The sequence below is a fragment of the Phasianus colchicus genome, chromosome 2, assembly GCF_987193195.1.
Source record: "Phasianus colchicus chromosome 2, bPhaCol1.hap1.1, whole genome shotgun sequence".
Lineage (NCBI taxonomy): Eukaryota > Metazoa > Chordata > Aves > Galliformes > Phasianidae > Phasianus > Phasianus colchicus.
In genome coordinates this window covers 2,959,638-2,986,489 of record NC_143437.1, presented here as the reverse complement: position 1 = coordinate 2,986,489, position 26,852 = coordinate 2,959,638, and the positions used below count along the sequence as shown (strand labels likewise).

General features: G+C 45.2%; 2 protein-coding genes across 10 annotated transcripts in view; one reads left to right on the top strand and one right to left on the bottom strand.

Annotated features, from left to right (window-relative positions):
- The window catches only part of EML6 (EMAP like 6), a 116,244-nt gene extending 107,871 nt beyond the window's left edge, over positions 1–8,373 (top strand). For 2 of the 3 annotated variants that reach the window (XM_090134539.1, XM_090134538.1), the window contains 8 exons: positions 45–159; positions 666–854; positions 1,925–2,097; positions 2,559–2,721; positions 3,097–3,200; positions 4,328–4,481; positions 4,763–4,863; positions 6,294–8,373. In XM_090134539.1, coding sequence (XP_089990665.1) covers positions 45–159; positions 666–854; positions 1,925–2,097; positions 2,559–2,721; positions 3,097–3,200; positions 4,328–4,481; positions 4,763–4,863; positions 6,294–6,318 — 1,024 coding nt within the window. In that variant the 3' untranslated portion in view covers positions 6,319–8,373. Of the gene's footprint in view, positions 1–44; positions 160–665; positions 855–1,924; positions 2,098–2,558; positions 2,722–3,096; positions 3,201–4,327; positions 4,864–6,293 lie in introns of all 3 variants that reach the window. The other variant, XM_090134537.1, reaches the window with a different exon arrangement.
- Positions 8,374–9,158: 785 nt separating this feature from the next.
- RTN4 (reticulon 4) overlaps positions 9,159–26,852 on the bottom strand; it is a 51,433-nt gene continuing 33,739 nt past the window's right edge. For 6 of the 7 annotated variants that reach the window (XM_090134542.1, XM_031597857.2, XM_090134540.1 and 3 more), the window contains 6 exons: positions 18,701–18,908; positions 16,858–16,996; positions 12,684–12,753; positions 11,992–12,038; positions 10,656–10,714; positions 9,159–10,280 (listed from right to left, as the gene is read on the bottom strand). In XM_090134542.1, the coding sequence (XP_089990668.1) occupies positions 10,238–10,280; positions 10,656–10,714; positions 11,992–12,038; positions 12,684–12,753; positions 16,858–16,996; positions 18,701–18,908 (566 nt within the window). In that variant the 3' untranslated portion in view covers positions 9,159–10,237. Of the gene's footprint in view, positions 10,281–10,655; positions 10,715–11,991; positions 12,039–12,683; positions 12,754–16,857; positions 16,997–18,700; positions 18,909–22,345; positions 22,503–26,852 lie in introns of those variants that run through there. The other variant, XM_031597861.2, reaches the window with a different exon arrangement.

Genomic DNA, 26,852 nt, shown 5'->3' with positions numbered 1-26,852 from the left:
CCCATGCAGGAGAAATCTATGTAACACAACGTTCTGCTTTTCAGTACTAAGGAAGGAGGGGCCGTAAAGCTGTGGGACCAGGAGATGAAAAGGTGCAGAGCATTTCAGCTCGAGACAGGACAGCTCATCGAGTGCGTGCGCTCCGTCTGCAGAGGGAAGGTAAGAGAGCCAACGTGGCAGGCTTCACTGCATGGCATGCATTGCTGCGTGCTGTTCTCGGTGTAGATTGGACAGGAGACACAAAGGAGACTGTTCTGAACCAAGTCTTTGCTGGAAAGGCTCTTGCAGTTCAGACAGTGGCAGTATAGATGTGCACCACACTGGTCTAACTGAGTCTTAATGCCTTGTTTGACATTTATATTATTGTCCAGAAGTGACATTAAGTCACCTCAGTGGTATGAGAATCATGCTGTACCAGCCTGTATGTAAACACTTGGATCTGAATACAAATGGCAAGAGGGAAGTCCACTGCCACCGCTCAACAGCAACACCAGCATATGATATCAGATCTCCAGGCATGAATCTGTCAGTGTTTTGTCTCCTGTTCTTAAGACAAGCGCTGTAAATTAGGATGTGTTATCACAGATATTTCTATAAAACACTTTGGTATTTTACTGCGTGTTGTATTTTCTGATTTTTTTTTTTTATTTTTTTAATACAAACAGGGGAAAATTTTAGTGGGAACAAAAGATGGAGAAATCCTTGAAGTAGGAGAAAAAAATGCTGCTTCAAACTTATTAATTGACTGCCACATGGAAGGGGAGATCTGGGGTTTAGCGACGCACCCCTCAAAAGACTTATTTATCTCTGCCAGCAATGATGGAACGGCAAGAATCTGGGACCTATGTGACAAAGTGAGTATTGCTCAACTGAAAATAATGCCATTAAAGGTGATAATTTGATACAGCCGTGCATTTTTCCAACTGCACAACATGCACTGCTCCAGCCCTGTGTGCACCTTTGAGCAGCCAAGTCAAACAACAGTTGTGTTTGTTGTTCTGGTGTGCAGCATTTCCTTCTGTGTGGCCATGGGAAGAAGCAAGGCATTGGTGAAGTAGCATGCTGCTCTTCCCAAAGGCAAGCTATTTGCAGTGAGATGCAGCTACATAAGTTTGTGTTAATGGAGTGCCTTTTGTTTTGTGTTATTTCTGATATAACATTGTAAAAAGCAGAGATTTTGATCTAGAAGTGCAGACTGGTGCAGTAAGGAAGCATCTTAATTCTGTGCTGACACAGACCCGTGGCTAATATGCAGATCCTCCCAATAAGCTTGGCTCACTGGTGAGGATGAGTCCAACACTTCTAGAGCTTTTCTTTACAATAGATGATGTGACATATATGTAGATCAGGAGTATTTTTTTCTGATGTCAAATTGCATTAATCGACAAGAATATTAAAAATAACAGAAGGATTTCTGGTTATACAAAGCTACATAAACTTTTTCAAAAGCTAGTTACCTGAGATAGTAGGGATCAGAAATTATTAGCATTTTTAGTACACTCAGATAATTGAAATGGCAAAAGCGTTTTGCTACGTTTCCATATAGCAGATAGTAAAATAATACAAAATCTTGCTCAGAAATTGTAGAATAGCCCTCTAAAGAAAATAGGAAATTGATTTTTTTTTTTTTTTATCCTCCTTTCATAAGTAGTATGCTTTGTGATGTCAAAATTGAAGTTACCCTGCAGCAAGATAGCTGCAAACGTGAAACGCCCATTTTAATTGCACCTCTATTTGAAGTCTGTTCTGCAACATATGTCTGGTGGGTGTGATTTTTATGTGAAACTTCAGATTTCTATTTAGAGGAAACTCTACAGAACTTGTTTTTAATGAGTGGCTTCCGCACTCAGTGTTTGGAAGCTTTCCATTTGCTCAGAGGCTTTCCACAGGGAGGTATATGTTGCTGTTGCTTTTGTTCATGCAGAAACTCCTGAACAAAGTCAATCTGGGTCACCCAGCGAGATGTGCTGCCTACAGTCCTGATGGAGAGATGGTGGCCATCGGCATGAAGAACGGAGAATTTGTGATCTTACTGGTTAACAGCCTTAAGGTTTGGGGCAAGAAGCGAGACAGGAAGTCTGCAATTCAGGATATTAGGTATGTTCAACATCTGCTGAGTTCTCCAAGGACACAGCCTTTATCTGGAAATGGTCCAGTAGGGCTAAGTTCATTTGTTTATTTGTTGTGATTAATTCATTTCTATCTACTAGTAATTTGTACACTGTGGAGTTTTGATTCTGGGAATTAATATTATAATACAGTATAAAATTGCAAATCCTGTTCCTTTCTCACAGAGGACTGATGTTGTTCTTCATATCATACTGTGCACTGTATACAAGTGCAATGTTAACATCACTTAACAATATGTCATGTCCTCTGCCTTTCTTATCTGCCTGTGAAGCACCAAATTTGATTTGGACTGAATTTCACTAGGTTCACAAGGTTTGTCTTGTTTTCCAGTAAAATTAATTTGCCCTCTTTGTGTTATCACGGGAAGCAAAAGCAAATCTTGCACAGAAACAGTAAGTTATATCCTCATTCTGTATTTTGTTGTCTAGGATCAGCCCAGATAACAGGTTTTTGGCTGTGGGTTCCCAAGAGCATACTGTAGATTTTTATGATCTCACTCAAGGTACAACCCTAAACCGAATAGGCTACTGCAAAGATATTGCAAGTTTTGTCATCCAGATGGATTTTTCTGCTGACAGCAGGTACATTCAGGTATGTCGTGTGTAGGCACATCCTTGTTTCTGTTTCCTGTGACTCCTTATCAGACATAAAGGCAAGACGGGTAGCTGAATTCATGTGTGAGGCATTTCCTTCTTCAGTTTTTCTGATCTAGTAAAATTGGGTTGAGATAAGCTAGAGAGTATACAGCTAAAAGGAAATGCATTGAAACACTTGATTCGCTTGTCACCCTGCAACTGTTACTCCTTTATATTACATATCAAGAATTATAGCAAACTTAAAAACAAAAACAAAAAAAAAGCATCCTAGATGTTTATTTCCTGATGCTACTGTTACCACTGCAGTTCTTTACAGAAGAAATCAATGCGTTTATGGTGAAGTTTATAGCTTTTCCTTTCCTGCATTCAGGTATCAACCGGTGCCTATAAGCGTCAGGTCCATGAGGTGCCACTAGGAAAGCAAATAACAGATACTGCCACGATAGAAAAGATCACATGGGCCACGTGGACAAGGTAAAAACAAAAACAAAAAGCCAAAACCAAAGCAAACACTAAAAACTAAAAAGTTCTGCCTGACTGGGGACAAATACAATACAGTGCACAAGGTCGAATTGTGTACACCATATACATTGAATATCCCAGGGTTTGGCAAGCCTTTAAGAGAGGGGTACACACTCCACCTCCACAAAGGCCTCTAATGCATGCTTTTCAACACTCTTGAAGTTGGTTGGTGTCATGCTCTGCATAGTGTCATCAATGCTGTCAGATATCCATGCTGATTGTTTGCCATTTGTTGCAGATTTCTATGTTGTTACAGCTTTACTTTTATTGGCACATAGGTGCTGCCTTATCCCATGAACACGAGCAGCATAGGAGGTGTGGAAACACGAGCTGATTGTATAGAAGGGGGTTTTGGGTACCATTAAAACATATTTGCTGATGTGCATTTATTATAGGGCCCTCCCCACACATTTACAAATCCATGGTTGTGCTCTTACTGTAGAAAGTGGAGCAGGCCAGGAGCCCATCTGGCAGCAAACAGTGGGATGATAACACAGGCAGGTTTTAGGGTAAGGTAAGTGAGAATCCTCCCACTCTTACTTCTCTGCCATGGAGCAAGCTTAAAAATCTGCCCTGAATTACTCATTTCTAAGGGCTCTTGACAGACTGGGAATGGGGCAGAGGCATCTGATGGTCAATATGTGGGTAAAACAACAATAATTGCAGGGAACCTCAACTAAGGGGAAAACAGCTCCTTTGAGAAATGCTCAGATCCAAAGGAGCATTCGTCCATTCCACAGCTTCGGGGTAAGAGAAGAGGACATCACTGTAAGAAACTCTGTGGGCAGTTACATATGGGCTCACAAGGACAGGCAATGCCAGCTACACAAACTGCTGCTACAGAATGAGGGAAGTATTTTCACTGCAGATAAACCTCAGGATGTGTGGTTAGAGCTGGTTTTGGAGTCGCACAACAAAGATGCATTGCTGTGATGCGCTCCATTGTGGGAGCACTGCTCTGTGCACTGGTTTAGTGGGAGAAGGCTTGCTTGTAAGGAAGAATTTTCTATCAGGATGCCGTGCAGCAACAAGAAAGTCTTATGGTCTAACATTCTTTTTTTAACTTCCTTTTGAAACAGCATTCTTGGAGATGAAGTCATTGGAATTTGGCCACGAAATGCAGATAAGGCAGATGTCAATTGTGCATGCGTGACCCATGCTGGCCTAAATATAGTCACAGGGGATGACTTTGGTCTGGTGAAGCTGTTTGATTTCCCATGCACAGAAAAATTTGTAAGTGGAGATTTTATTTTCCTTCAGACTAAGCAGCTTACTGTCCCCATGTTCACATTCCTTAGCTTTAAGGAGAGCATGGTGCAGTGGGTCAGCTGCAGGCTGCTCCTGGCTGCTGAGGGGCACCGGGGAAGGTGCAGTGCTCAGAAGCAGGTGCTGAGTTTGGATTGCGGGGGCTCAAAGGTTGCAGTGCTGCAGGGGATGCTCACAAGTCAGCATCATTGTTCTTCAATGCTACGATGGTGTAATGAAATCCTGAGCTTTTTTTCTTTTTCCACCAGGCCAAACACAAGCGGTATTTTGGGCATTCTGCACACGTTACCAACATACGCTTTTCTCACGATGACAAGTATGTGATCAGCACAGGAGGAGATGACTGCAGGTATTTTTATTTCTTTTTTCATGATGAAGAATTAGAAAACCCACTGTGCACCTTTGCATGCCAAATCTGCGGCAATGCGCGCACTGCCTTTCTGGGCTCAGGCTGCCTTCATTGCTGCCTGCTGAAATCTGAGGTTTGCTTTTCTTAGTCTTGCAATGCTGTATTTAATGCTTGATTGTGGCTGATCTGTTCCTCTGCTTGGCCAGGAGCCAGCTGTTGGGTAAAGCTCCTTGCAGTACCTTGCAGTCAGGTGCTTTGCCTTCAGCACCCAGCGCCTGCACCGCAATCCCTGTCTTCCTAGAACAGCTGGCTCAAGCAGAGCTTGTCTAATGCCAATACAGAGCTATTGGGGGACTGGAGGTGGCTGAAGGAGCCCTGGCTGCTGGCACAGAGCCCCGTGTGGGTCTGAAGAGCATTGAGATCAAAGACAGCTGGTGGGCACGTCAGTCACACCAAAATAACTGCAGCGCTCCTGTCGAGCAAAGGGTAGGACAGGAATTCCAGCAGAAGAAACAGCACAGCAGATTTAGAAGGCCATTTCCAACAACAGAGGAGCCTGCCCAAAAGGTGTCTGAATTTAAAGAGGGAAAAAAACCATTCAGAAAGAGTGTGTGTGTGTGTGTGTTTGCAGGGAGGAGGGGTAGGTATCTATTGTAGTGTTATTTGTGCAGCTGTGCAACAGGAGCACTGTGTGGCTCTGGGTGTGCAGCTGTGTGTGTAAGGATGTGTGACTGTGCTCACTGCAGGACAGCTGTGGTTGTAGCTGTGTGGGTGGTGCATGCATGGCTGTGGCTGCGTAGGGCTCCTGGGGGTTTTGTGTGCACACATGGCTCTGCACTGGGCTCTGGCTTTGTGTGCGTGGCTGTGGGGGTGTGCATGTGTGGGAAGGATGTGTGTGGCTCTGGTAGCTGTGTGTGCATGTTGCTGTGTGAGGATGTGTGTCTGTGGTGGGTACGTGCCTAGCAGTACGTGGCTTAGTGTGTGTGAGCACGTCTCTGTCCATCCGCGTGTGCACACATTGTGTGCCTCTGTGTGCCTGTCTCTGTGCAGTGTGTACACACGTGGCTCTGTGTTAGTGTGCTTGTTCATATGTGTCTCTAAGTGTGGCTGCAGGTGTGTGCACACATGGATGTGTCTGTCGGTCTGAGTGTGCCTGGTTGTCTGTGTGCACCTGTCTGTCCGTCTGTCTGCATCTTTCTGCGTCCATCCACGTGTCCATGAATGCATGTGCATGAAGACAAAGCCCTGGTGCTGCTGGGGAAGGCACTGCAGTGTTTCTGTTCTGCTGGGCTCACCTGGAGGCGTGTGCTTCAGTGTACACTTAACGTGCCCACCAGTCTCTCTTACAGAAGATACGCTGGAGGTTACTTCAGAAAATAGCAGTTAATGGTATCAATCAACTGATCAACTATCAATTAATTTCTTTGCAGTGTGTTTGTGTGGCGATGTCTCTGACAGCTCCTGCTGTGTTGCTGCCACCCCAGGCGCTGGCTCAGGACCGGACAGCCAAGGATGCCTCTCCCCCTTCAGCTGCTGTGACTGCTGCCTGATGCTGCTGGAGGATTTCACCTTTCCAGATTTCTTGTGACTGTGCTGAGCATGAATGTGCTCTTTTGTCTCAAATACCGACATCTCAGAGCAGGAAGCTGAGGTTTAGAAGGGAAGTTCTGTAAGCGGGGTGGGCCAAAGTGAACAGGTAACAGAGCGTGCTGCTTCTGCCTAATACTGTATTATTCAAACCGTGTGGGAGAAGGGACAATGCAGAGAAAAATGCTGGGCCCTTTAATTTGTGTAATTTCAAAATTCATGGCTCAAACGTTCACAAATGTTTTCACCACACCTGCTTCAAACTCAAAGTGCACTCAGTAGAAGCACAGGCTGCTAACGAGGACACTGGGTTCACACTGCAGCTATCTGTAATCAAAGGAGTGAAGTATAGCTCTTAAAAATCCTTTTTTTTTTTTTTTAAGTATGTTTCTTTGGCAAATTTTTCTATCCATTAAGTGCCTTTGAACAGTATTTCTCGTAGTACGGCCTACGATCTTGCCTCCCACCAGTCTGCTTTCAACATATGGTGCTAAACTTCCACAGAGAGGAGGGCTAACCACTCCCACCCTTTCATGAGGTGTACTTATGTTATCCCTTGTACTTCATACCTTCAAAAAACAAATTCAGAAAGGAACCTATACAAGCTGTAAGGCCAAACGTTTCCTGCCATGCTGTTCACAATTAGTTCATGCTGGCAGGTTGGATGCAGCATAAAATTGAAGCCTAAAGCAGAGCCAGGAGGGGGCAAAAAGGAAGGTTTTAAACACAAGTTTAAACACAAGGAGGTTGTTCCTTGAGTGTTCCTGTAGTCTCTCTGGTTGGAGGACAGAATTCATGTTTAATTAAACACTGGCCCAGGCAGTGACCATCAAATCTATGACAGTATTCTGAAAGCCACCAGGAATCACTGCTCCCCACTCTGCCACGGGGATCTCCTGACTCTGGTACAGTGTTGGCCAGGGCCCTTCAGCAGGCAGCCAGCCCCATGCTGCTTGGTCTCAGAAAACACATCATTCTGGTACCCAAGAAGTGTTCCTGCCCTTGAGAAAAGCATCATCTGTGCTCAGTTTGAACTCCTCTCCCTGTCATTGCTTCTCACACACCCTCTGCAGCAGCCTGGGCTGTGTGACCACAGGCAGGAGGGCAGCGGCTGCTGGAAGGAAATGAGAGGTGCTTCCATGTGGAAGTGGAGACCAGGAGCAGATGCTCACAAAGGACAAGCAGAACTGTTCAGCAGCTGTTAATGAACACTTTTGCAAAACCAGAAACCAAGGGGCAGTGGAATTGGAGAAAGAAAGTAATTAAATTCAGCAACTTTTTCAAGTGAAACTTTAAAAGGAACAGAAAATCTGGGCACTGTGAGATGATAATGGAGAGTTTTGACATTCAAGGAGGCTGTGGATGCCCCATCCCTGCAGGCATTCAAGGCCAGGCTGGATGTGGCTCTGGGCAGCCTGCTCTGGTGGTTGGTGACCCTGCACACAGCAGGGGGTTGGAACTGGATGAGCACTGTGGTCTTTTGCAACCCAGGCCAGGAATGACTGTTTTCTTTTAGAAGGATTGTTATTTAATCTAAAGAATTAAAGGCCAAAAGAGAATATTCTGACTTTTAACTTAATGTCTGAGATGTTAAATAGTGCTTTAGTCCCGGTTCAGCTCAAAGAAATGCTGAGCTGTGGAACTGTCCTGCTGTGCCACTTCAGGTTCCCACACCAAGCTCAGATAGCAGCAGTTGGATACATAATATTGTAATGCTGACCCTTGAAACAAACAGCTATCCCATTCAAGGAGCAGATCTATGTATATTTAACACACAAAAGTGCTTCAGCAACCTCAAAGAATCAGCTTTTTTTAAAACTGAATTTATTAATGCCTTATATTACTATACAGAAGATCAGTTTGTCAGATACACAAGAAGAGTCCCTATGCAGCTTTTTTCTTTTTTTTTTAAAGAATCCTTCTTGATCAAATTGTGTAACCCCGTTGGGTGGTGATGTCAGTGAGCACCTTCTTGGCCTATGTTGTCATGTTTGCCTTTCACACTGATTGTATCCTGACCAAAAGCAGCTGTGCAGCAGCAGGAGCTATCGACAGCAATGCTACCACTACCTTACAGCAATAGCATCTGTCAGGAAAGCACTTGCAAATTTCTATGTTTATATCGTTTGGCTTTCTCTGTAAAATGTTCAGAAGTGAGGATGTATTATACTGTAAATTAATATATTAGTGCATGAATTTATTTTTCAATGGTCAAAACGCCATTCATTTAACATCTGTGTCTCTAATAAATTTGGATACCAGTTTTCTATGTCCAGCTCTCTGACTCAAGACGCCAAAAAAAACCCAAACATCTGAAAAAATACTGGACTGACTTGCTTTACACAGTTCCCCTTAGACAAGTACCTGGCTGCATTTCTCTCTTCTGCAGTACAAAGCAGCCAAGGACCCTGAACTCTTTTAGCAGACTCACATTTCACCTCCCTAAGGTTCAGTGACAGCTCAGGACCCGCTGGGGGTGGTAATGCAGGGCCTCCTGCTGCTCTGTGAGACATCACAGCTGGGGCTGAGCAAACTGCTTCATGCTGCACAGACGGAAAGAAAAGGTACCATGAAAACTCCACCTACTCACACCGCTAGAAATCTGACAAACTATTTCTACCACCATGTACAATGGATATTTAATCACGAGGAACTTAAAATAAAACACAAATATATTAAACTTACCTCAAGAAAGCAAAATACCGGTATTATTTTAAGTCTATAAGCTTTATTGATACTTGGGATTTTTTGTTTGGGGTTTGTTGGTTTTTTTTTTTTTGCTTTTTTGCTGATTTTTTGTTGGTTTTTTTTTTTTTTTTTTTTTTTTTTTTACATTTCACAATGCATTCCACAGACTTAGTTCAATACAGCTTAAACTGCAAGTGTTTATATTTTCATTTACCATTTCTTGCATAACAAGGTTTTAAGTTCCCAAACAACATTTGCAGCATTAGATATTCAGTCCACGCATGTTCAGAGTTTGAGAGACTGTAGAATTATTTGCTCAAAATTAACTACTGTACGTTTGCGCAACCAAGTGTATGCTGTCATTTTAATTTACGTGGAGGTTCCTTTGTTCATTACATTTTTTTTTTTTTTTGCTTCTTTTAAACAGATGCTAGTGTTTACAGAGACGTTTTAGTTTCTCAAGCTTGTGTGCTATGGAGCTAGTCCAGAATCAGTCAGTTCTCTGACGTACGAAGCACTGTGGAGCAGCTGAAAGATCTAAGCTTTGTGAAACACATATATATATATATATATATATATTGGCAATTGATAAAACAATAAAATCACAATACAGCTATACTCATACCAAAAAGGCAAGATTTTTCAAAACTTGCTAAAATGGTATATTCTTCTAAAACATCTCATTTTAGAAAATCTGCATCAATCTACACAGACCATACACAGTGCACAAACTGGGAAGTGTTCTCCTCTGCTCCACCTGCACTACCTCTTCTGGAACGCAGCGGCGCCTACCTCTGATAAGCAAAATGTACAGCTTTCTCAAATCTTTTGTATTAGCCAGTGCTGCACACAGGATAAAGAAAGATGATTAGTTTTAAATCCATACATAGCAGCTTACAATACTTAAGATGATGAAACACATGGCAGTCAAAACAGTTATTTTTTTCCTCAAACACTGCGTTGCTAAAAAATAAAGATCTGTGAAATTGCACTGCAATGTCAAGGGTTTCGCTATTCCCTGACCCTCCCCATGTAAATCCAAATGAGTATTTTCCCCCTTAAAAGCTGAACTTCCTATCCATAAGTTGCTTCGGGCTTTTTACTCAGTTTTGCGCTTCAGCCCAGGGATCTTTGCTTGGATCCTGCAAAAGGAATGGGAGAGGAAAAAGAACAGCGTTGGAGAAAGCAGAAAAGAACAGGTAGGAAAGTATTCTTAGAGATGTGGAGGTAATCAGCACAGTAAACCAACTACTACCCTCAGAAACTGGTACAACTGCAAAATTACTCCTCACGCACCCCACAGCTGCAAATGCTGAGGGTCTGTGGTTCTACTGGTAGCTTCAAATCTATAGATTTCCATTGGAAATAAAATTGGATGAACTTAACAGCAAGAGAGGAGCAGACTTGACAACCACTCTCTATTTAACCAAAAAGCTTTTTCCTCCCACGACTAAGGCATGCAGTATGGGCCTGCTGTATACATGACTTATACACAAAGTGAAACAAAAAATACTCACTTTGCCATCGCATCCTTGACATTCTTGTTCACTAGTCCCAAATAATGGTCGATTTGGGCCTAAAATGTAAGATGGGAGATGTTACAGATCAACTGCTGGATGGCAGCATTACAGCAGGGCACCAGGATGTGCCTCACAGGATCAACTGCTGACAGAAGGAAGGAGCTCAGCACTGGTTATTCCCTGGGCTGATGCAGCCCAAGGCTGCCCAAGCCCAGCTCCCTCTCAGTCACCTTCCAGCATAAAACCCTCCATCCTGTGACTTCTGACCAAAAGGCAGCAGTTTCTCAGGTAAAAGATTCTCACTGGAGCCCACTGTTAAGCTGAGTATCAGCAGGAGATTGCCTTTTCTTGAGGCAGCTCTGACACAACTGAGTGCACAACTGAGTGCACAACTGAGTGCACAACTGAGGAGGTGGTGAGAAGCAGTCACCCCTCGGGGCACCCAGGAGAAGGAAAGCTGCTTTGGTGGGCTGGGCCTGCTAAAGAGCTTATGCCCTCAGGGAGCAGCCTTCAGTTCAAGAGGATTGAGGAGCTGGGGTTAAGCCACACCAATTGTCCATCAGGTTTCCTCAGGGCTACAGGATTTCCTTTTGCTGCAGAGCTCGTTTCTAGGCTCATCTGGGAGCTCAGAGAGGAGCCCAAGAGGCTCTGCCATCTTCTCAGTGCTTCCCCCTTCCTCCTTTCCCACATTGCAGGCTGGCCTCCCTGACCGGAGTTGTTTTTGAAAGAGGAGAAGGAACTGCTAAGCCAGCATTGGCTTCCCCCCTCCTGTGCTCCCAGCTGCTGAAGACTCCCTTGCTCCAGCTCTGCTATTATTTCATCATATGCATTTTGCTTTGGGTTCTTCTTACCTCCTTCATGTAACATGAGTCTGTCAACAAGAAAAGTATCAGACTGTGCCAAGCATCTCCCATCACCAGTTTTTGTCAGAACTACAAATTCCATGGGGATTCGGGACACAAATCCTGATTATTAATAGCTCCAATATGGTTTCTTCAGAATTCACACCAAGATTAACACACCCTGCCTAATGCTGCTGTCATCCTGACCAAATCTGGATGAGAGGACAAGAAGGCCTCCAGGTTAACCATGACCTTTTCATGACTGTTTGCTGGGGAAGCCCTCTTAACTTCCACCAAACAGGAGAAGGGGAAGCACACACAGTTTGGACTTCACAAGCAAACTTTGTTCTCTGGCACTGGCTCCTGGTTAAAGGCCTGTGCTTCATAGGCTTCAGAGTTTAGAAGGATAAAATTTGGTTTTATTCCTTCCTGGTTTTGTTTCAGCAGAGCTAATCTCACAGAGTACTGAACGAATCCTATTAAAAACTCACCTGATGTCTCTCATAAATAACAGGAACACTGAAGAGCGAAATCAAAGCTGGAAAAGAACAGATCGAAGGTATAAATACTGACAAAAGGACAGTGCTCTGTTTAACAGATGCTGGCGTTCACACCTTGACATTTCTTCCAAAAAGGTACAAGAAAAAGCAATGGCTAAACTACATATAAAAATTATTGGTCAGTAATTTCAACAACCTCTATTAAGGGGTTGGGCTGCTCTTCAAGTCTCATTAACGGCACGGTGCATCTGATCACAGCTCACTTCTGCACTGTGGGTTATATACATTCTTCAGATCCCAGTTTGCTTCTGACAGCTGCTCTGGACTACCAAAATCAAACTATCTTGAGTGGGAGGGGACCAGATCTGCTCCTGTACCACCACCAGTAAGTTACAGTATAGCAACCACACTAAAGAAAAGCTAACCCAGATAGATAAGCACAAGGGAACGTGCTTCTGAATGATACAAAGTCTGAAAAATCAGCAACTTCAAGGAATTCGGCAGCACAATTCACAGTTATCCCTCTGCAGTGTTCTCAGTGCCCTAGAAGAAGGACACACAACTGTATCATCCTGATACACCCTCAAGAACCCGGGAACAGCCTCGGAATACCAGGCAGACCTCAGTGCTTTTTCAGGGTTATTCTGTCATGCCAGCTATTTAACACAACTTGAAACACTCACCCAGTATCAGTAATGTCAGACCATTGAACAAGGCACCAACATAAGTGAACACCCACATCAACACTGCAAACTGTAAAGGAAAAAAAGCACGTTAGCCACGATGTGTTGTACGAGAACATATAACACTATGTGAGAAAAATTCTCAAAACACTCATAAAGCTAGAATGCCTCAGACATCACTGCGTATGTCCAATGTAATTATAGATGTGTGATGAGATGGCTGAAGGGTTCAGTAATAGGATATGTGGCCCCTTGTGTCTGGGTCACCGGGCTGAGTGCAGCCCAAGTCAGCAGTGACCAGGAGTGGTCGGTACCTGGTGGCTGCACAACGCCCTCTGCACTGATGTATACTGCTTCCAATCCAGCTTTTGGCAATCCAGTTCCCACTTCCCTCCCTTCAAACCCACAGAGCAGGACAGGTAAGGGAGAGGCTGGAGCAAACCAGCACCAGGGATGGAGCCAGGAGCCAGCAGCCATCTCACAGTGTGCCTGGCAGCCCAGCAGCCCGCATCCAAGTGCATCAACTGCAGGGCTGTGCTGCAGATGGGGGCATGGAAATTCCCAGCCATGCTTCAGCCCCTGGGAGCCACTGAGTGCCCTGGGCTGGAGGCTGTCACAACGTCATCCTTTGCCCACCTCTGCTCCTGCACAGACCCTGTCCTGAGCAGTCCCAGCAGCTCTGAACAGGGCTGTCTGTCCTCTGCCAGGTGCAGTGTCCCAAGCACACCTCTGACCTATACGGGGTGGGAAGGGCCAAGGCTGCCAGCTCTATTTCTGTGTCAGCACCTCCCCAATCAGCCGCTTTCTTCTAGAGTTGCACAGCCCATAAGGAACAGAGCAGAAGCCAGGACTTGGGTGTCAGAGCAAGGGGAGTTAGCAGTGTGCACCTCCAAGCAATGACTTGTGCTTTGGCAAGACTATGAAGAAAAATAAAGCAGATTTCTCCAAACTCCCTCATGATTCATTCAGACCTCAGGTCTGCTCTGCAGTGCAGTGGTGGGAAGTGGCTGGCAGCCTCTGCACAGGGTGCTTTAACAAAGCTAACAGTCTGCTTCCAGCACTGGTCTGTGTGGCACATCCCCCTCTGCACAGAAGGAAGAAAGCCAGGAACTGACACTGCAGCAAGGAGCCCTGGGATCATTCCCAGTGACTCACAGTGTGCACTCAGCACTGTAAATCCTCAGGCTTCAAGCAGAAGCAGCAAAGAGCTCTGACAGCCACCTGAGCTTCTCCTGAATGGCTGCAGGGACAGAAATGAAGCAACATCCTATGCAGGGGAGCATTAAGAACAGTGCTGAGGACTGTGACCACGCCAGGTCTGGACTCATATAAACAACAGGTAGCAGGACTGACCTACCAAGATAATGTTGTTCTTCCTGTGTGCTCAGGACAGGACAGAAGGCAGGCATGGGGCCCAAGCTCACTGCCTGCACGTGACGATGATATGCAAGCCAGCAAAACAAGCAGTGCATCTGATGGACTGAATGGAGTTTTTGCCACCTCATTCCAATGACTAACAGCTCCAGTCCTCAAAGCGCAAGGCAATTTAATGGCTAGATCCAGAAATGCCTATCTTCCAGCTTCTTTACTATAAAGTGCTCCAACACAGCACGGGGCCCTATTTCTCAAAGCACACTTGAGCAATGACAAACTGGAAGCTGTGTGTCCCAACGTCCCCGTGGAGCAACTCAGTGCATGGCAGATCGTGGCACATTGGGCCAAAGTGCAGCTTCTCCTGGGCCTTTGGCAAGGGCTCTTCTGGAACCACTCCTGAGGAGCATCTCTTTGAGCAGCATAAACATTTAGTCCATTTTAAGACTTCCACCACTGAACAGTTGTTTAATAAAAATAGAAAAACATCTTAACGAGACAGATTTTACAGCCAGGATTATTATGCATCATAAGCTGACCTGCAGACATCTTCTACAACAGAGCTCTTCAATTATACACAATCCTGCTGTTTCCTATAGTGAAGATGTTTAAACTACACAAGCCAAGAATTGTGCTGTTTTTTAACATAAAACCAGAGCCACTATTTACATAATCAGCATCTCAGTGCTCTCCTCGAGCACAAACTCTTCAAACCAGCAGCTGAGAGCAGTGCTGACATTTACTGCTTTCACAGAGGGCTGCTCCCAACTGCCATAAATTAGACTAATTAACCCATTTAAGTGTCTTCAATGCCAGAAGAGAGGGGACATGAATTACTTCGGCTGAATAAACACCTATTCCCCACATACCACGCTATTTTAAAGGTGATTAGAGTGTCCTGAAGACATCCCAACTGGAGTCCATTCTATTCTGGTAGCTCTTCACGCAGTGCTGACCAAAGCAGCTGTTGGCCATTCACCATTTCCCAGTCCTGACTGCGAGGGACTGCGATCTCCAAACAAATGGTGTGGAAATTCTCCCCACTCAAAGAAGGAACATACCACAGGGGCTTAATTCTTTTAAAAAAAATAGGGGCAACCTTGTGACTACAATGTATTCTCCATGTACCCTGTTGTTTCATCACATCCAAATAGGCCTTAAACAAAATAATCTTTTTCTGGACACAGACTCAATGCCATCAGAAAGCACAATAGAAAAAGAGCGTGTTCCTTTCCTCCCTCAGACACCAAGTTATCAAAATGCAATTCCAGTCACGTAAGAACTTTCCTCTTGGCGAAGGCCACAGTGCTGCAGAGATGATCCCCAAGGACTCGGAATGGAAGGTGAGAGCCTCATACAGAGCGAAGGGCAGCAGGCAGACATCAGCCACCCCTTGCAGCCCGAGTGGAAACACCAGCAAGGCACAGCCAGTAACGGGCCCACCTGAGCCCTGCTGCCACAAAAGGCAGCAGCAGCCATTGTACTTTCACTGCACAGCCTGTAGGAGCAAGATTATTACACAAAGCTCTGGGCTAAGACCTCCTCTTTCCCTTCTGAGAACCTGAGTCTTCTCACAAGCAGCAGATCCCAGATGACCTGGGGCCTTGCAATCTTTTTTCCAGAGGGAAAAGGCTCTTCCTATGGGAGATCTGCACAGTGCTAACTGCAGTGTTTGCAATACTAGCCCTTGACTGTGTTGAAGCATAAGGAGAAACTGGATCCAAAACCACTGGTAAGATCCTGAGATCTGTCTCTGGTTTCTATTCCACAAAGACAACAAAGACTTTCACGGCCTTCCTTCTTATTCCAAGTTTCACTGGAAATCCCTTTCCTCAGCCCCACAACAGCTCAGAGGGCTCACTAAGCACTTTGTGAGGAAGAGATTTACTGGAGGATAAATGCAACTTTACTTCAGAAGATTTAGCAAACTGAAAAAACAAATGGACAGCAAGCTGCATTCAATAAAGGAAACAACGGTTTGAAAGACAAAGCCAGGCCATGAGCTTGAAAGGAGAGAATGTAATTCTCACAGAACAAAACTGAATCTGCAGCCATTTTTCTCTGTTTCCTCACTGTCAGTTTTGCTCTGCCAACTTCCAATACTGTCCATCCAACACCACTTCATGGTATTTGAGATACCTGTTACACTGTCTGCCACGTTTTAGGCAGACTTGCTTACAAAAACCATGTCAGTAATTTGTATTACTAAACAAAACAATGATTTACACACAAATCTAGTGACTGAATCAAGCATCCACCTTCCTAGAAAAACAAAGGCATCATTCAGTCCCCATTCTTCCAGCAAAAGAATGGATACAAAGCTCCTGCTATTCAAGGCAAGGGGTTGTAGATTCACCGCAATACAGAAACAAACAAACAAAACAACATAACCACACTCTGTCAGTCCAGCCCTAAACTGAGCTTTTGTTTTTAAAGGGAGGTAATGATGCATTCTAACTGCACATACTGGAGAGAAGCGCCTTGTTTTCTTAAAAGATTTCTGCTCTTAAGCACCAGGTACAGGTGAACTGCATGCAACCAAAGCCAATTGCAGTTTCCCACTCAGTTTTATTGTACTGCCAAAATGCAGTGCAAATAAAGTTATCCACTCCACGGCCACGTTTGGTGCTTTATATGCAGTTGAATGTGTCTACGAGAAAGCCACAAAAAGGCTGAGTACTTCCAGCACGTGGAGCCAAACATACATGTGAACTAACAATGGCATAAGGAGGCTTTGCTACCCTGGGTCAGCAAGGAATCTATCTGCACAATGCTGGTGTACCTACAGCTGGAGTAAACTCACCTTCAGAGAATCAACCAAGTCATCAACGAGGAAGAGGCGTCTCAGCTCCTTGACTGTGCCATTGATGTGACCAAGCACAACATTGCTGTATTTCTGGATCAGCTCTTCAGACACAGCTACATCAGACTCCAAGTAAGCCCTGCGAGAAAAAAAACAGCTCGTGAAACTTTACTGCAAGAGTTCCACTAAGCAGTACCAACATCCAGCACGGTGTTAGGAGGAGACAAACCTCACAACACGTGGAATGCTAGGAGGACAGAACAAAACTAACCTAAGTTATCCTTGGAAGGGAAGAGCAAAAATCAAGCTGTGCTGTGCTCCTGTACTTACTCAGACACACTCACAGCCTGGCGCAGACTATGCAGAAGGCACACTGACCTGCACACGGGGCTAGCGAGTAGCCAGACACGTCCAGCATCTCTGACCCATATACTGGCATCTGTCACAGTCAGAAGGCCAGCGGGTATTTAAAATAGGAGACACAGATGGAGAGGCTGGCAGGGGACAGGGGGATCGTTCTCTGGTTTTGCCGCTGCATTAGGAAAAAGGGAATCCTTAAGGCAACCTCATATCCTATGGGATTTGAGATTCCTACATTTCTCAAACAGAGAAAGCCCTACAAGCAACTATGGCACGTGAAGAACAATATATTTGATTTTCATCTTAAAGAGAGGAGCAGTGCAGCACTATCTGTAACAGGACATCACTTTACAGCTACTGCAGCTAAATAATTAACTTTTGGGGCAGGGATTCTGCTGTAAAGTGTGGTGTTGTTTTCTTTAATTGAATAATTATTTTAAAATCCACCCCTACCAACACATAGTGGAGTTTCCTGTGTGTGTCACTTAAAGCATTAGCTCCTACTGGCAAAATTAACAACTACATGTGACCAGGGAGAAGTAAATTAGGGAAAGCTTTTCGCTATGCTTACTGCAGATGAGAGGAAGAGAAATAGAATAACTGGAAAGCCCACAAAGTTGCTAAGAGGGCTGCAAAGAAGAGGCAAGCAGGATTTTCTGAAAGGTGCAAGGGAAGCTGAGATTGAACCATTTCACTCATTAAAAAAGAAGAGAAGCAAGAGCAGTGTGGGATAGGGTTGGCATGGAAACTGGAAACATGCACTCTCAGTAATTACTCTTACACATCAGTGGTTTTATTTCTTCTAAGATGCAGCTCTGCAATAACAGACACTACTGCACTCTACATAGGAAAGAGCTTGAATGCCAAGGATACTGCATTCCTGCTCTGCAGGGAAGTGCACACATGGTACACACCACAAGGGCTGCTTTCATCACTTAAAAGCAAGAGCTTAAAGAAAAAAATAAGTGCTTTAATTTAACTCCTCTATCCTTAGTGTTCTTCAGAGCCCAATCTTCTGAATTTCTTATCTGGGTAGGCTGCAATGAACCTGGATTCCTCTGATCACAAGGCAGATTTGCATATGAGAACATAGCTCTGCTGTTATGTGCTAAAATCTAAGTGTTAAAGAATATCCTGATGTCCCAAAAAGGTCAAAATCCCCCCTGCTGCATCTATTCTGACTTTCTCTAAACAAATTGCATTGGAAGTGCTGAAATAACCTTTAAATTTTGAACATCGTTTCTCACTAATTCACATTCTGAAGGCTGCATCACACTAAAATGCTTATGCTAACCCATTAGATTGCAGTATGGTTTGTCATTTTGTTTTCATTGGCTTTTTTTTTTTAATGCAAATGAATACACTCTAGCATTCCCATTTATTTTCTTATACAACATATTCATGCACATGTCATTCATCGCTTCTCTACCAGCACTGCTCCCAAAAACACCACATTCTTCCTTAATTAAAAGAAAAACCTCACCTAAATGGGTGGCCTTCGTCGGACTTTTGGATTGCCTGGATAACTCCCTTGTATATCCTAAAGCTGATGGTCACAGAAAGCAGGGCCAAGGCAATGTAAGCTGTCACGCTCACGATGCTGAACACTGTTAATGAGAGCAGCAGGAACAAGCTGGCACCAAACACCACTCCTGTCTTCTTAATGTCTCGCCAGTAAAGGAGGTCAACAACTAGAAATTTAAAAAGGTAAGAAATTAGAACAAGATACCTTTTGCATGCACATGAAAACAGAACACGTGATTCATTTGACTGCTGAAAGTCACCAAGAACAGAACTCGTGACCTCACTGTCAAACACGAGCTGAAATGACAACTAGAAATAGGTTATCATAGCCCTGACTTTGCATCGGGCTTCAGATTATTGGGATTATTGACGTTAGGATTAGCTGAAATGTAATTGCTAAATTTTAAGAACAATCCTGCCCTTCAGCGATGTCAGGATTAATCTCTTCAACTACTGTGCTGTGCACCAGAACCACAGCACTTTGTGCTTTATTTCCTATTATCTTGGGGGATCTCGTGGAGACCACTTGCTGATTCCCTGTTGGGACGAAGGATGAAGACATCAGCAGATCTCTACCTCTGCAAGTCCAGAAGATGCAAAGCCATTAAGAGTTTGTTTTCTTCCCTTTTGACTAAAGTCATTCCTGTGGGAGTATATGATGTTGATTATGGGTGACAAAATGAGCCACCAAGACAGCACACAAATTTCAATTCAGGCTAAATCTGCTGGATTAAAATATAAAATACTTCGTTTGTAAACCAGGTTTATTTTTTTCCCCATGACACTCAGCTAAGAACACAGCATTATGCCATTTTCAGCATGACTGCAAACTACACCCTTGTGTAAGTTCTAGGAAATGGCTCAGTGTGTCCAATGCAGATCTTTTTGGTTTTGGATGGTGGGCTGTTTTGGTGCTTGCTGGGAAGGTTTTTTGGTTGCTTTTTTCCCCAAAATGTTAATGAAATCTGACAAACATCATTCTCCATTGCTGAGCACACAGCCCAGTCTAGTCTAGTTCTGTATCACAGGGTGAGGTGCACAATAACATTTGGCCTTCATGGTTGTCATTTCCACAGCTGATGAGGTTTTCACAAGAAAAAATTCCTCTTCTGCATCAAAACAACTTGATAAGAGGGGTAACGTGAGAGTTAATAAAAGCAGAACTCAAATTGTGGACAAATCATTACTTCTATCAGACATGGCTGCAGTAACCCTAACCCAGACAGTGCAGAATGTTAGCTGTAACACTGCATAGTACAACACAGCAGGGAAACCTTACTCTAAGTGACTGTAAAAGAAGTAACTCAGTAATAGTACGGATGCTATTTTGTCCTGAATGGAAGGATGGTAATGCACCAACATTAAGTAACTTTGTGGCCTCTACAGGGCAAAGCCTGCACAATCCTTTTGAATGCACAACATGAAAACGCCACTGGAGCCATTTCACACGTTAGGGTCATCCTGTCCTAATTATTTCTGTAGGGAAACCTAGCAGCAGGCACCGGAAAATTGAGAACTCAGGTCAGAAACATAAAAGAACCCGTTATTTCCAGAACGCAAAACATTTTATCCAAATATTTAATTCCCATAAGCGCGGGAATTCCCTCAAGCTCTGCAGAGTCACGTTACAGTTAGGTGAACACCTTAAATGTGTAATAAGTCACAACTGCTGCTGAAAGCAACCATCTCAGCCCTCCACCGCTCGGTGCCATTCCATTGCTCAGCGCAGCCGTTCAGAGCCGGCCCAGCAATCTGCACGCAGCCCACACTGAGCACGGCCAACACAAAGCCGAGCACTCAGCCAGATCAGATGCCGGATGGGGTTCCGTGTGCTGCTCCACCAACATCTGGGGTGAGAGATAGAGCAGCCAAGCAAGGAGGTGACGCTCCTGCCTCGGAACAGGGCTAGTTCAAAGTCCTCGTGGAACTGCAGCCTCTCACTGCACACTGCTGAGCTGTTATTGCTCCTCATGTTACAGAGCTGCACTCCTCGCTTCCCTGACAAACAAGCGATGCACTGGGCCAAAGATAAGCGTGCCTTTTCTTTACTACTTGCACAAATCAATCAGAAATTAAGGCATGGCTGAATTCCTCTTGTATGAGCTATAAACCCGACACTAAACGACGTCGTATCTGGTTTCTTGGGCTTTGTCTCCAATCACAGAAGGGTCTCCCAGTGTCTCTGCACGCCTTATTAGCAAGCTGGCATGCAGATGGTGGCAGCAGAAAGGGTGAGCTTCACCTACATGCACTGCACACAGAGGGCTCTGCTTACACTGAGCTGCACCCGGGGGAGATTTCCAAAAAGAACTCAGTCAAAACAAGGGTGCTGGGCCTCTTGTTACTCCATCACACAAACATCTTTGAAAAACCTTACTTTTTGCTTCAGACACTGAAACGACCTTTATTTTTACACCCTGCAATTGGAGCATCCGTACGTTATCACATGGATGACTCTCCTCAGCACGGCCACACCACTCCTTCTGCAGCCAGCATCAGCTCTGCAGCGAGGACAGCCCCTCCTCTGCAATGCACCGTTAAACATCCACACCGACAGGGGGTTCTTGCTGCTCCACAGCAAACCACGTACTGCAGCCAGCAGCACCTCATACCTGAACCCGGCTCTAACAATGAAAAGACAGCAAGCCACCTGCAGGGCAGTCTCCAAAACAGGAGGAACGAGGGCACACGGCTGAAAGCGAAGCGCACCACGGATGCCAAGCACCCTCAGCAGCCCACCCGAGGCTCCTGCTCTCAGCAGTGGGAGCCCCCGAGCCGGGCCCTCCCACACCACGCTGAGCTGCACAAGAATTTTCCCTCACTCCATTTGGAGAAGCACCCCACCGACCTCGGCTTCATGACACGGCTATCTTGTTTCATAGTAAATTCTTCAAAGGGAAAATCCCACGTTATAAGGCGTCTGAAACAGCGACTCGCAACTTTTAATCAGACTGCAAAAACGCCGACACTGATTTCTCTTTTCCAATTGATCAGAACCAGCTATTCACATTTCTTTCTGAAGCGAAAGGGAAGGTTAAAGCACTGCTACCAGCAGCCCTCTGGGATGAAGTCGAGCACACAGCACAGCAAAGCCCACAGCAGTGCCCCAGAACAGCGCTGCCGAGCAGCACCTTTCCTCGAGGATCTGCTGTAAGCTTTCCTTCGTACAACATGAACTATAATCTCCTGCTTTTAGTGCAAGTATTCCGGGCCTATTTCACGGCAAGAGCAGCTGTCTACATTTGGTAAGCACGAACTGTCACTTGGCATATCTAAAAATAGTACCACCAGCATCCGTGCCTTACATGCAGAACTCATCCAATTACATTTTGCCTTTAAAGCAAGTGCCGTGAGGCGGCACGAGGTTTTATCACCGCATTTTTCTCAAGACTCTTCCTTCTTTCGCTGACATTTAACTTAAAACCGAGCAATTTAATGCAGTTTCTGATAACAAAAAAACAGCGGTTCAATACATTTAACCCGATAATCCTCAACCCAAACCGAGTAATCCTCTCTTTTTCAGACAGAGAAATTAAAAGCCTCGAGATCTACCACAGAGTTTAATTCACAGACACTCAGTAAAAGCGAAAGAGAAGGGACTAACCCATTTTGGCATCCATCTTGAGCGTGCCTGCATGCACCAGCCCTTGTGCAGCTGACTCCCAGCTCCTTTCACTTCCTGCCGGGGCAGCGCTGGGGCAGCGCAGCGACGCAATGCCTGCCTCAGCCCGCAGCCAATGGCCGCCCTGGCGCGACGGCCGCGGGACGCAGCTGTGGGAGAGCCCGGCTGCCATCAGCACTGCTCGGTGCCGGGCACGTGCAAACGGACACACAAAGGGGTTCAGCTCAAAGAAAGACCCTTTGTGTAACAGGGGAGCGAAGAGAAAGCGGGGAGGGTGTGATTTAGAGAGGCTGTGCGTGCAGCAGCCATGACACCGCAGCCTTTCTGCGCTCTGAAACGTAAACAGAAATCCTTTCTGTTCCTCAAATAAGAGTAACAACAGCTCAGGAGCGCAGCTAGAAGCCTTTTCTGGATCAGATTAAGAACAGTGTGGTACCGACACAGAAATTTAACAGAATTACAGAGATCGGGCAGCTTTTAAAGGCCTTTATGGCGTAAAGCAGAACTGCCATCACGGCCATTAAGACCACAAATAGGTAAATTGCTGATTTCTTTTTAGAGGGGCACTTTCCGGTCAAGCTAATTACACTTCTTAATTACTTATGACAGTGATCTTCAGATGCTCTCTACAGATCTTCTGTGGAGAGCATCTGACAGCCCAGACCCGAAGCCGCAGCTCCCCTTTCCAAGCTCGCTCCAGCCCTCATCCAACTTAATCCGAGCCCAAAGCAAAGCTGCACAGCAAGGAGCCAGCACAGAGCCTGTCTGTGCCCCACAGCACCTGCCTCTGTAGGCAGCTCTGCAGGTGGGCAATTCATTTGGAGGGCCTACATGGAAAGATGTGCGCCCAAAGGAAAGCTTTGTGTCACTATAGCTGGTGGCCAGGTAGGATGCGGTTGCTGGGGTTGGAGCCACAGGAACGTCAGGTGGAAGCTGGTTTAGAATCATTAAGGTTGGAAATGAGCACCAAAATCATTCAGCCCAGCCATCAACCCACCCCCACTGTGCCCACATCCCTCAGTGCCACATCCCCGTGGCTCTGGGACACCTCCAGGTGAGCCCAGCACTCCCTGGGCAGCTGTGCCAGTGCAGAATCACTTCTGGAGAAGGAATTGTTCCTAATGGCCAACCTGAACCTCCCCTGGTGCAACTTGAGGCCATCCCCTCCCATCCTATCACTTTTACCTGGGAAAAGAGGCTGACTCTCCTCGCTACAACACCTCCCTTCAGGTCACTGTAGAAAGCAATAATGCCTCCTCTACGTCTTCCCAGCAGCATTCAGTCAAAGCAAGCAATGTGCTACCCAGGCAGCCAAAGCACAGAATGCCCTGACCCTATGGTCCTGCCAAACACTGCCTACAGACTGATCTGCCCCACTGCACCCGAGCACAGATCTAGGCATACTACAGAGAAGGTCTGAGAAACGTGGCGGTCCACCACGTAGGTAAAGCTATCCAAGCACAGGCAACATCAGCAGGCGTGGGCTTTCACATTTTAATGATTTCTTACATCAGAATGACAAGGTCCCATGGTCTGTTTCGTATGCTTGTTTTAAATCGTGGCTGACACTGTATGCAGGAGCAGTTGCAGAGTGGTTTTAACCCACTCAGATGTGCCAGGAGCCAGCTGGGTTCTTGACTGCCTTGCTGAAATTCAATGAAACAAAACAACTCCAGGCTGGAAAAACAGTGAGTCTGTAGCCTAACCATACGGGGTGCCAGGCATGGGGAGCCAGCAATGACCAACAGAGCCCTCCCTGTCTAGGGCAAAGGCAGCACAAAGCAGCAGTGCGTGCAGGGGGATGGACACGCTTGCCCAGCTGGACCCTCCTGAGGTCTCAGAGCCAATCTGGAGCCCACAGGTTTTACACCTGGCACACATCCTAGCAATGAAAAACCAACACCAATTCCACAAAGCACAAGCTAGAACGAAAATGAAATCCATCACTACCATGTTATTCCCCCAAAATGCAAACACTAGGAAACAATTCTTAATGGGCCAACGCAGTATTTTTTCTTTTATTTCTAGTTCATCACGTATACATGTGTGCACTTACAGTGCGTGAACTGAGGAGACCATTCCAAAGTCCTGTTTGCTCATTAGGAAATTTTCAGAAATCAAGGCCTATTCTACCACTTCTCACACCTAAGCCAGAACTTGGAGATATTTTCAGCACGTTAACAAAAAAATCAAAATCCTGGGCTAGCCTGGTAGTACAGCTATGGCACTCATCTTACCGTTACTCAGCCACCAACCTGACATTCCATTGAAATAATTAAAACACAAATCACCCATGTTAGACGCTTCACTACTGATTACATCATGTGGGCCTGGCCTTAAAAGTGCTAAAAATAAAAGTCATGCCATCCCGTGGGTAATCTGGTTTCACCCCGCTTATCTCAGAGATCAATAACCGCAGGTACGGGGCTTTACCACTTTCACTACGCCGCTTTCTCAACTCCCATGGCTGTTCCAGAAGAAACACGTGTGCCAAAGCAAAACGTAAGATTATTTCCAGCAGGAAAGAGCACCTCAGGGGAAAAAAATCTAACTTTTGGTTCCTCTCAGATTTTAGATTTGATTGTTCCAGTTTTCTTCAGTTTATGTTTAAGCTCAGAAACAAGCGTGTTGCAATATTTGCTTCTGTGCCTATTAAGGGACAAAACGAATCGTGTCATCAATCCTTGAACTTTAGCCATTATTTTCCATGCTGCTGAAGCCTGACCTTACACAGTAAGAAAACATGAAAGAAGACTGCCACATCTCTTCAGGAACAAAGTACTCAAGGATGGTCTTCAGGGGCACGACTGCCAGAGCACAGTCACAAAAGGAGGGGAACCAGACTGTTCTGCTTCCCCAGAAAACTTCTTACTTCACCTTCCATTTTCTTATAAATCACCATAAATTGTGCACTAATTAAATCTCAAGGCAGCAGGGACTTCCTTGGGAGAAACAGGCATGAGAACAGCTTCCTCCACCTGATGGGATGCCTTCTGTAAGAACAAAGGCCTGCGAAAGAGGAAATTGAACCACCTGGCACAGTTACACAGCACAAGACCTACATGTAGGACAGGCTCAGGTTTGCCTGGTCCATCTGATACCACCTCCACTCCTTGCTAAGCAGGCCCACTTGCACTGAAGCACGCAGCCCCAGGTGTCCAGCCTGCACGTCCCCACACTGCTCACTGCCCTCAGTCCTCTCCTGGGTGAGAAAGGCAAGCTGCTGAGTGGCAACTCATTAATCTCAATCCAAGAATGACTCCATTATTCTCGAGGCCTCACATTCAGGGTTGGGAAATGTCTGCTCTCAGGGGCAGTGAGGGACAGACTGCAGCCAACGCTGCTCATTGGGTTGCAAAAGCCAGCCTGAAGCAGGGGCTCCGAGCAACTAAAGGTAACTAACCAACCTGTTCACTTCCACACACACCCTTTCATTTTTTTAACCCTGAGGATTTCAGGCCTGACATACAGATACTGACCGTGTAAAGTAATGACTCATTAAGTACAAATGACTGAGCACAGCAGGTTATTTTTTCCTACTATCCACTTGCCTTTAACAAAAGCTTAGAACTTCAGAGCATGCTCTGCATGGCAAACTTTTATCCCCAGGGCTTTTTTTTTTTTTTTTGCTACACGGATTCTGACAGAGCACTGTGTGGATCCCACACAGCTGGCAACTCCGTTCCACTGAAAAAAAAAAACAACTCTGAAATGATGGTTGTTTAAAAAAAAAAAAAGAGGCAAAGTTCAGCAGTACCAAGCACTGCAGGGACCTTTAACAAATTCAGTATCCAGAGATTATGACATTTTTTTCCAAAGGTTGTCCTGCTGATAAATTTTGGAGACTACGTATTTGGTAAGGCTTAAACTCTTACACAGTGAGCACTAATAATGATCCCCAGAGATTGACAACAGGGATCTCCCATTGGTGGCCGCAGGAACAAAGGTCAGCAGCACACTAATTTAAGGCTAGCTTCTTATTTACCACCCGGCACAACACCTCTGCGTTCTGGAAAGCAGGCACAGCTTTACCTAAATCCCACAGAAATATGGGCAACTCTGAGCAAGCGCAATTAAGGCAAGACCCCAAACACACCATAACGAAGGGAGAAACAGGCAGCCTGCGTGCACTGTCTCCTCACAAAATGACCAAACCACATGAACTGCAGACACTGCGTTCTCTTGAGTTAATGGTTAATATCTTTAAATTATCAATAATCACGGATTTTAAAGGAACATGAACTACATTTGGATACGGTGCTATTGGTGCACCGCATACCCAGAGGAGCTGTTCTTAGCACGCTCAGTGGGGCTGGCAGAGCTCTGCAGTGCCACACAAGCTGCTTCACCAACATAAATTATTTATTCTTCCTGCACCACTCGCATTCATCTCTTCTAATCTGCAGCCTTCACCGTTCCGCATGCAATACCAACCTATCTTCCACCTTCACATACATCCCACAACCAAATGCACGCTAAAAATCCCATT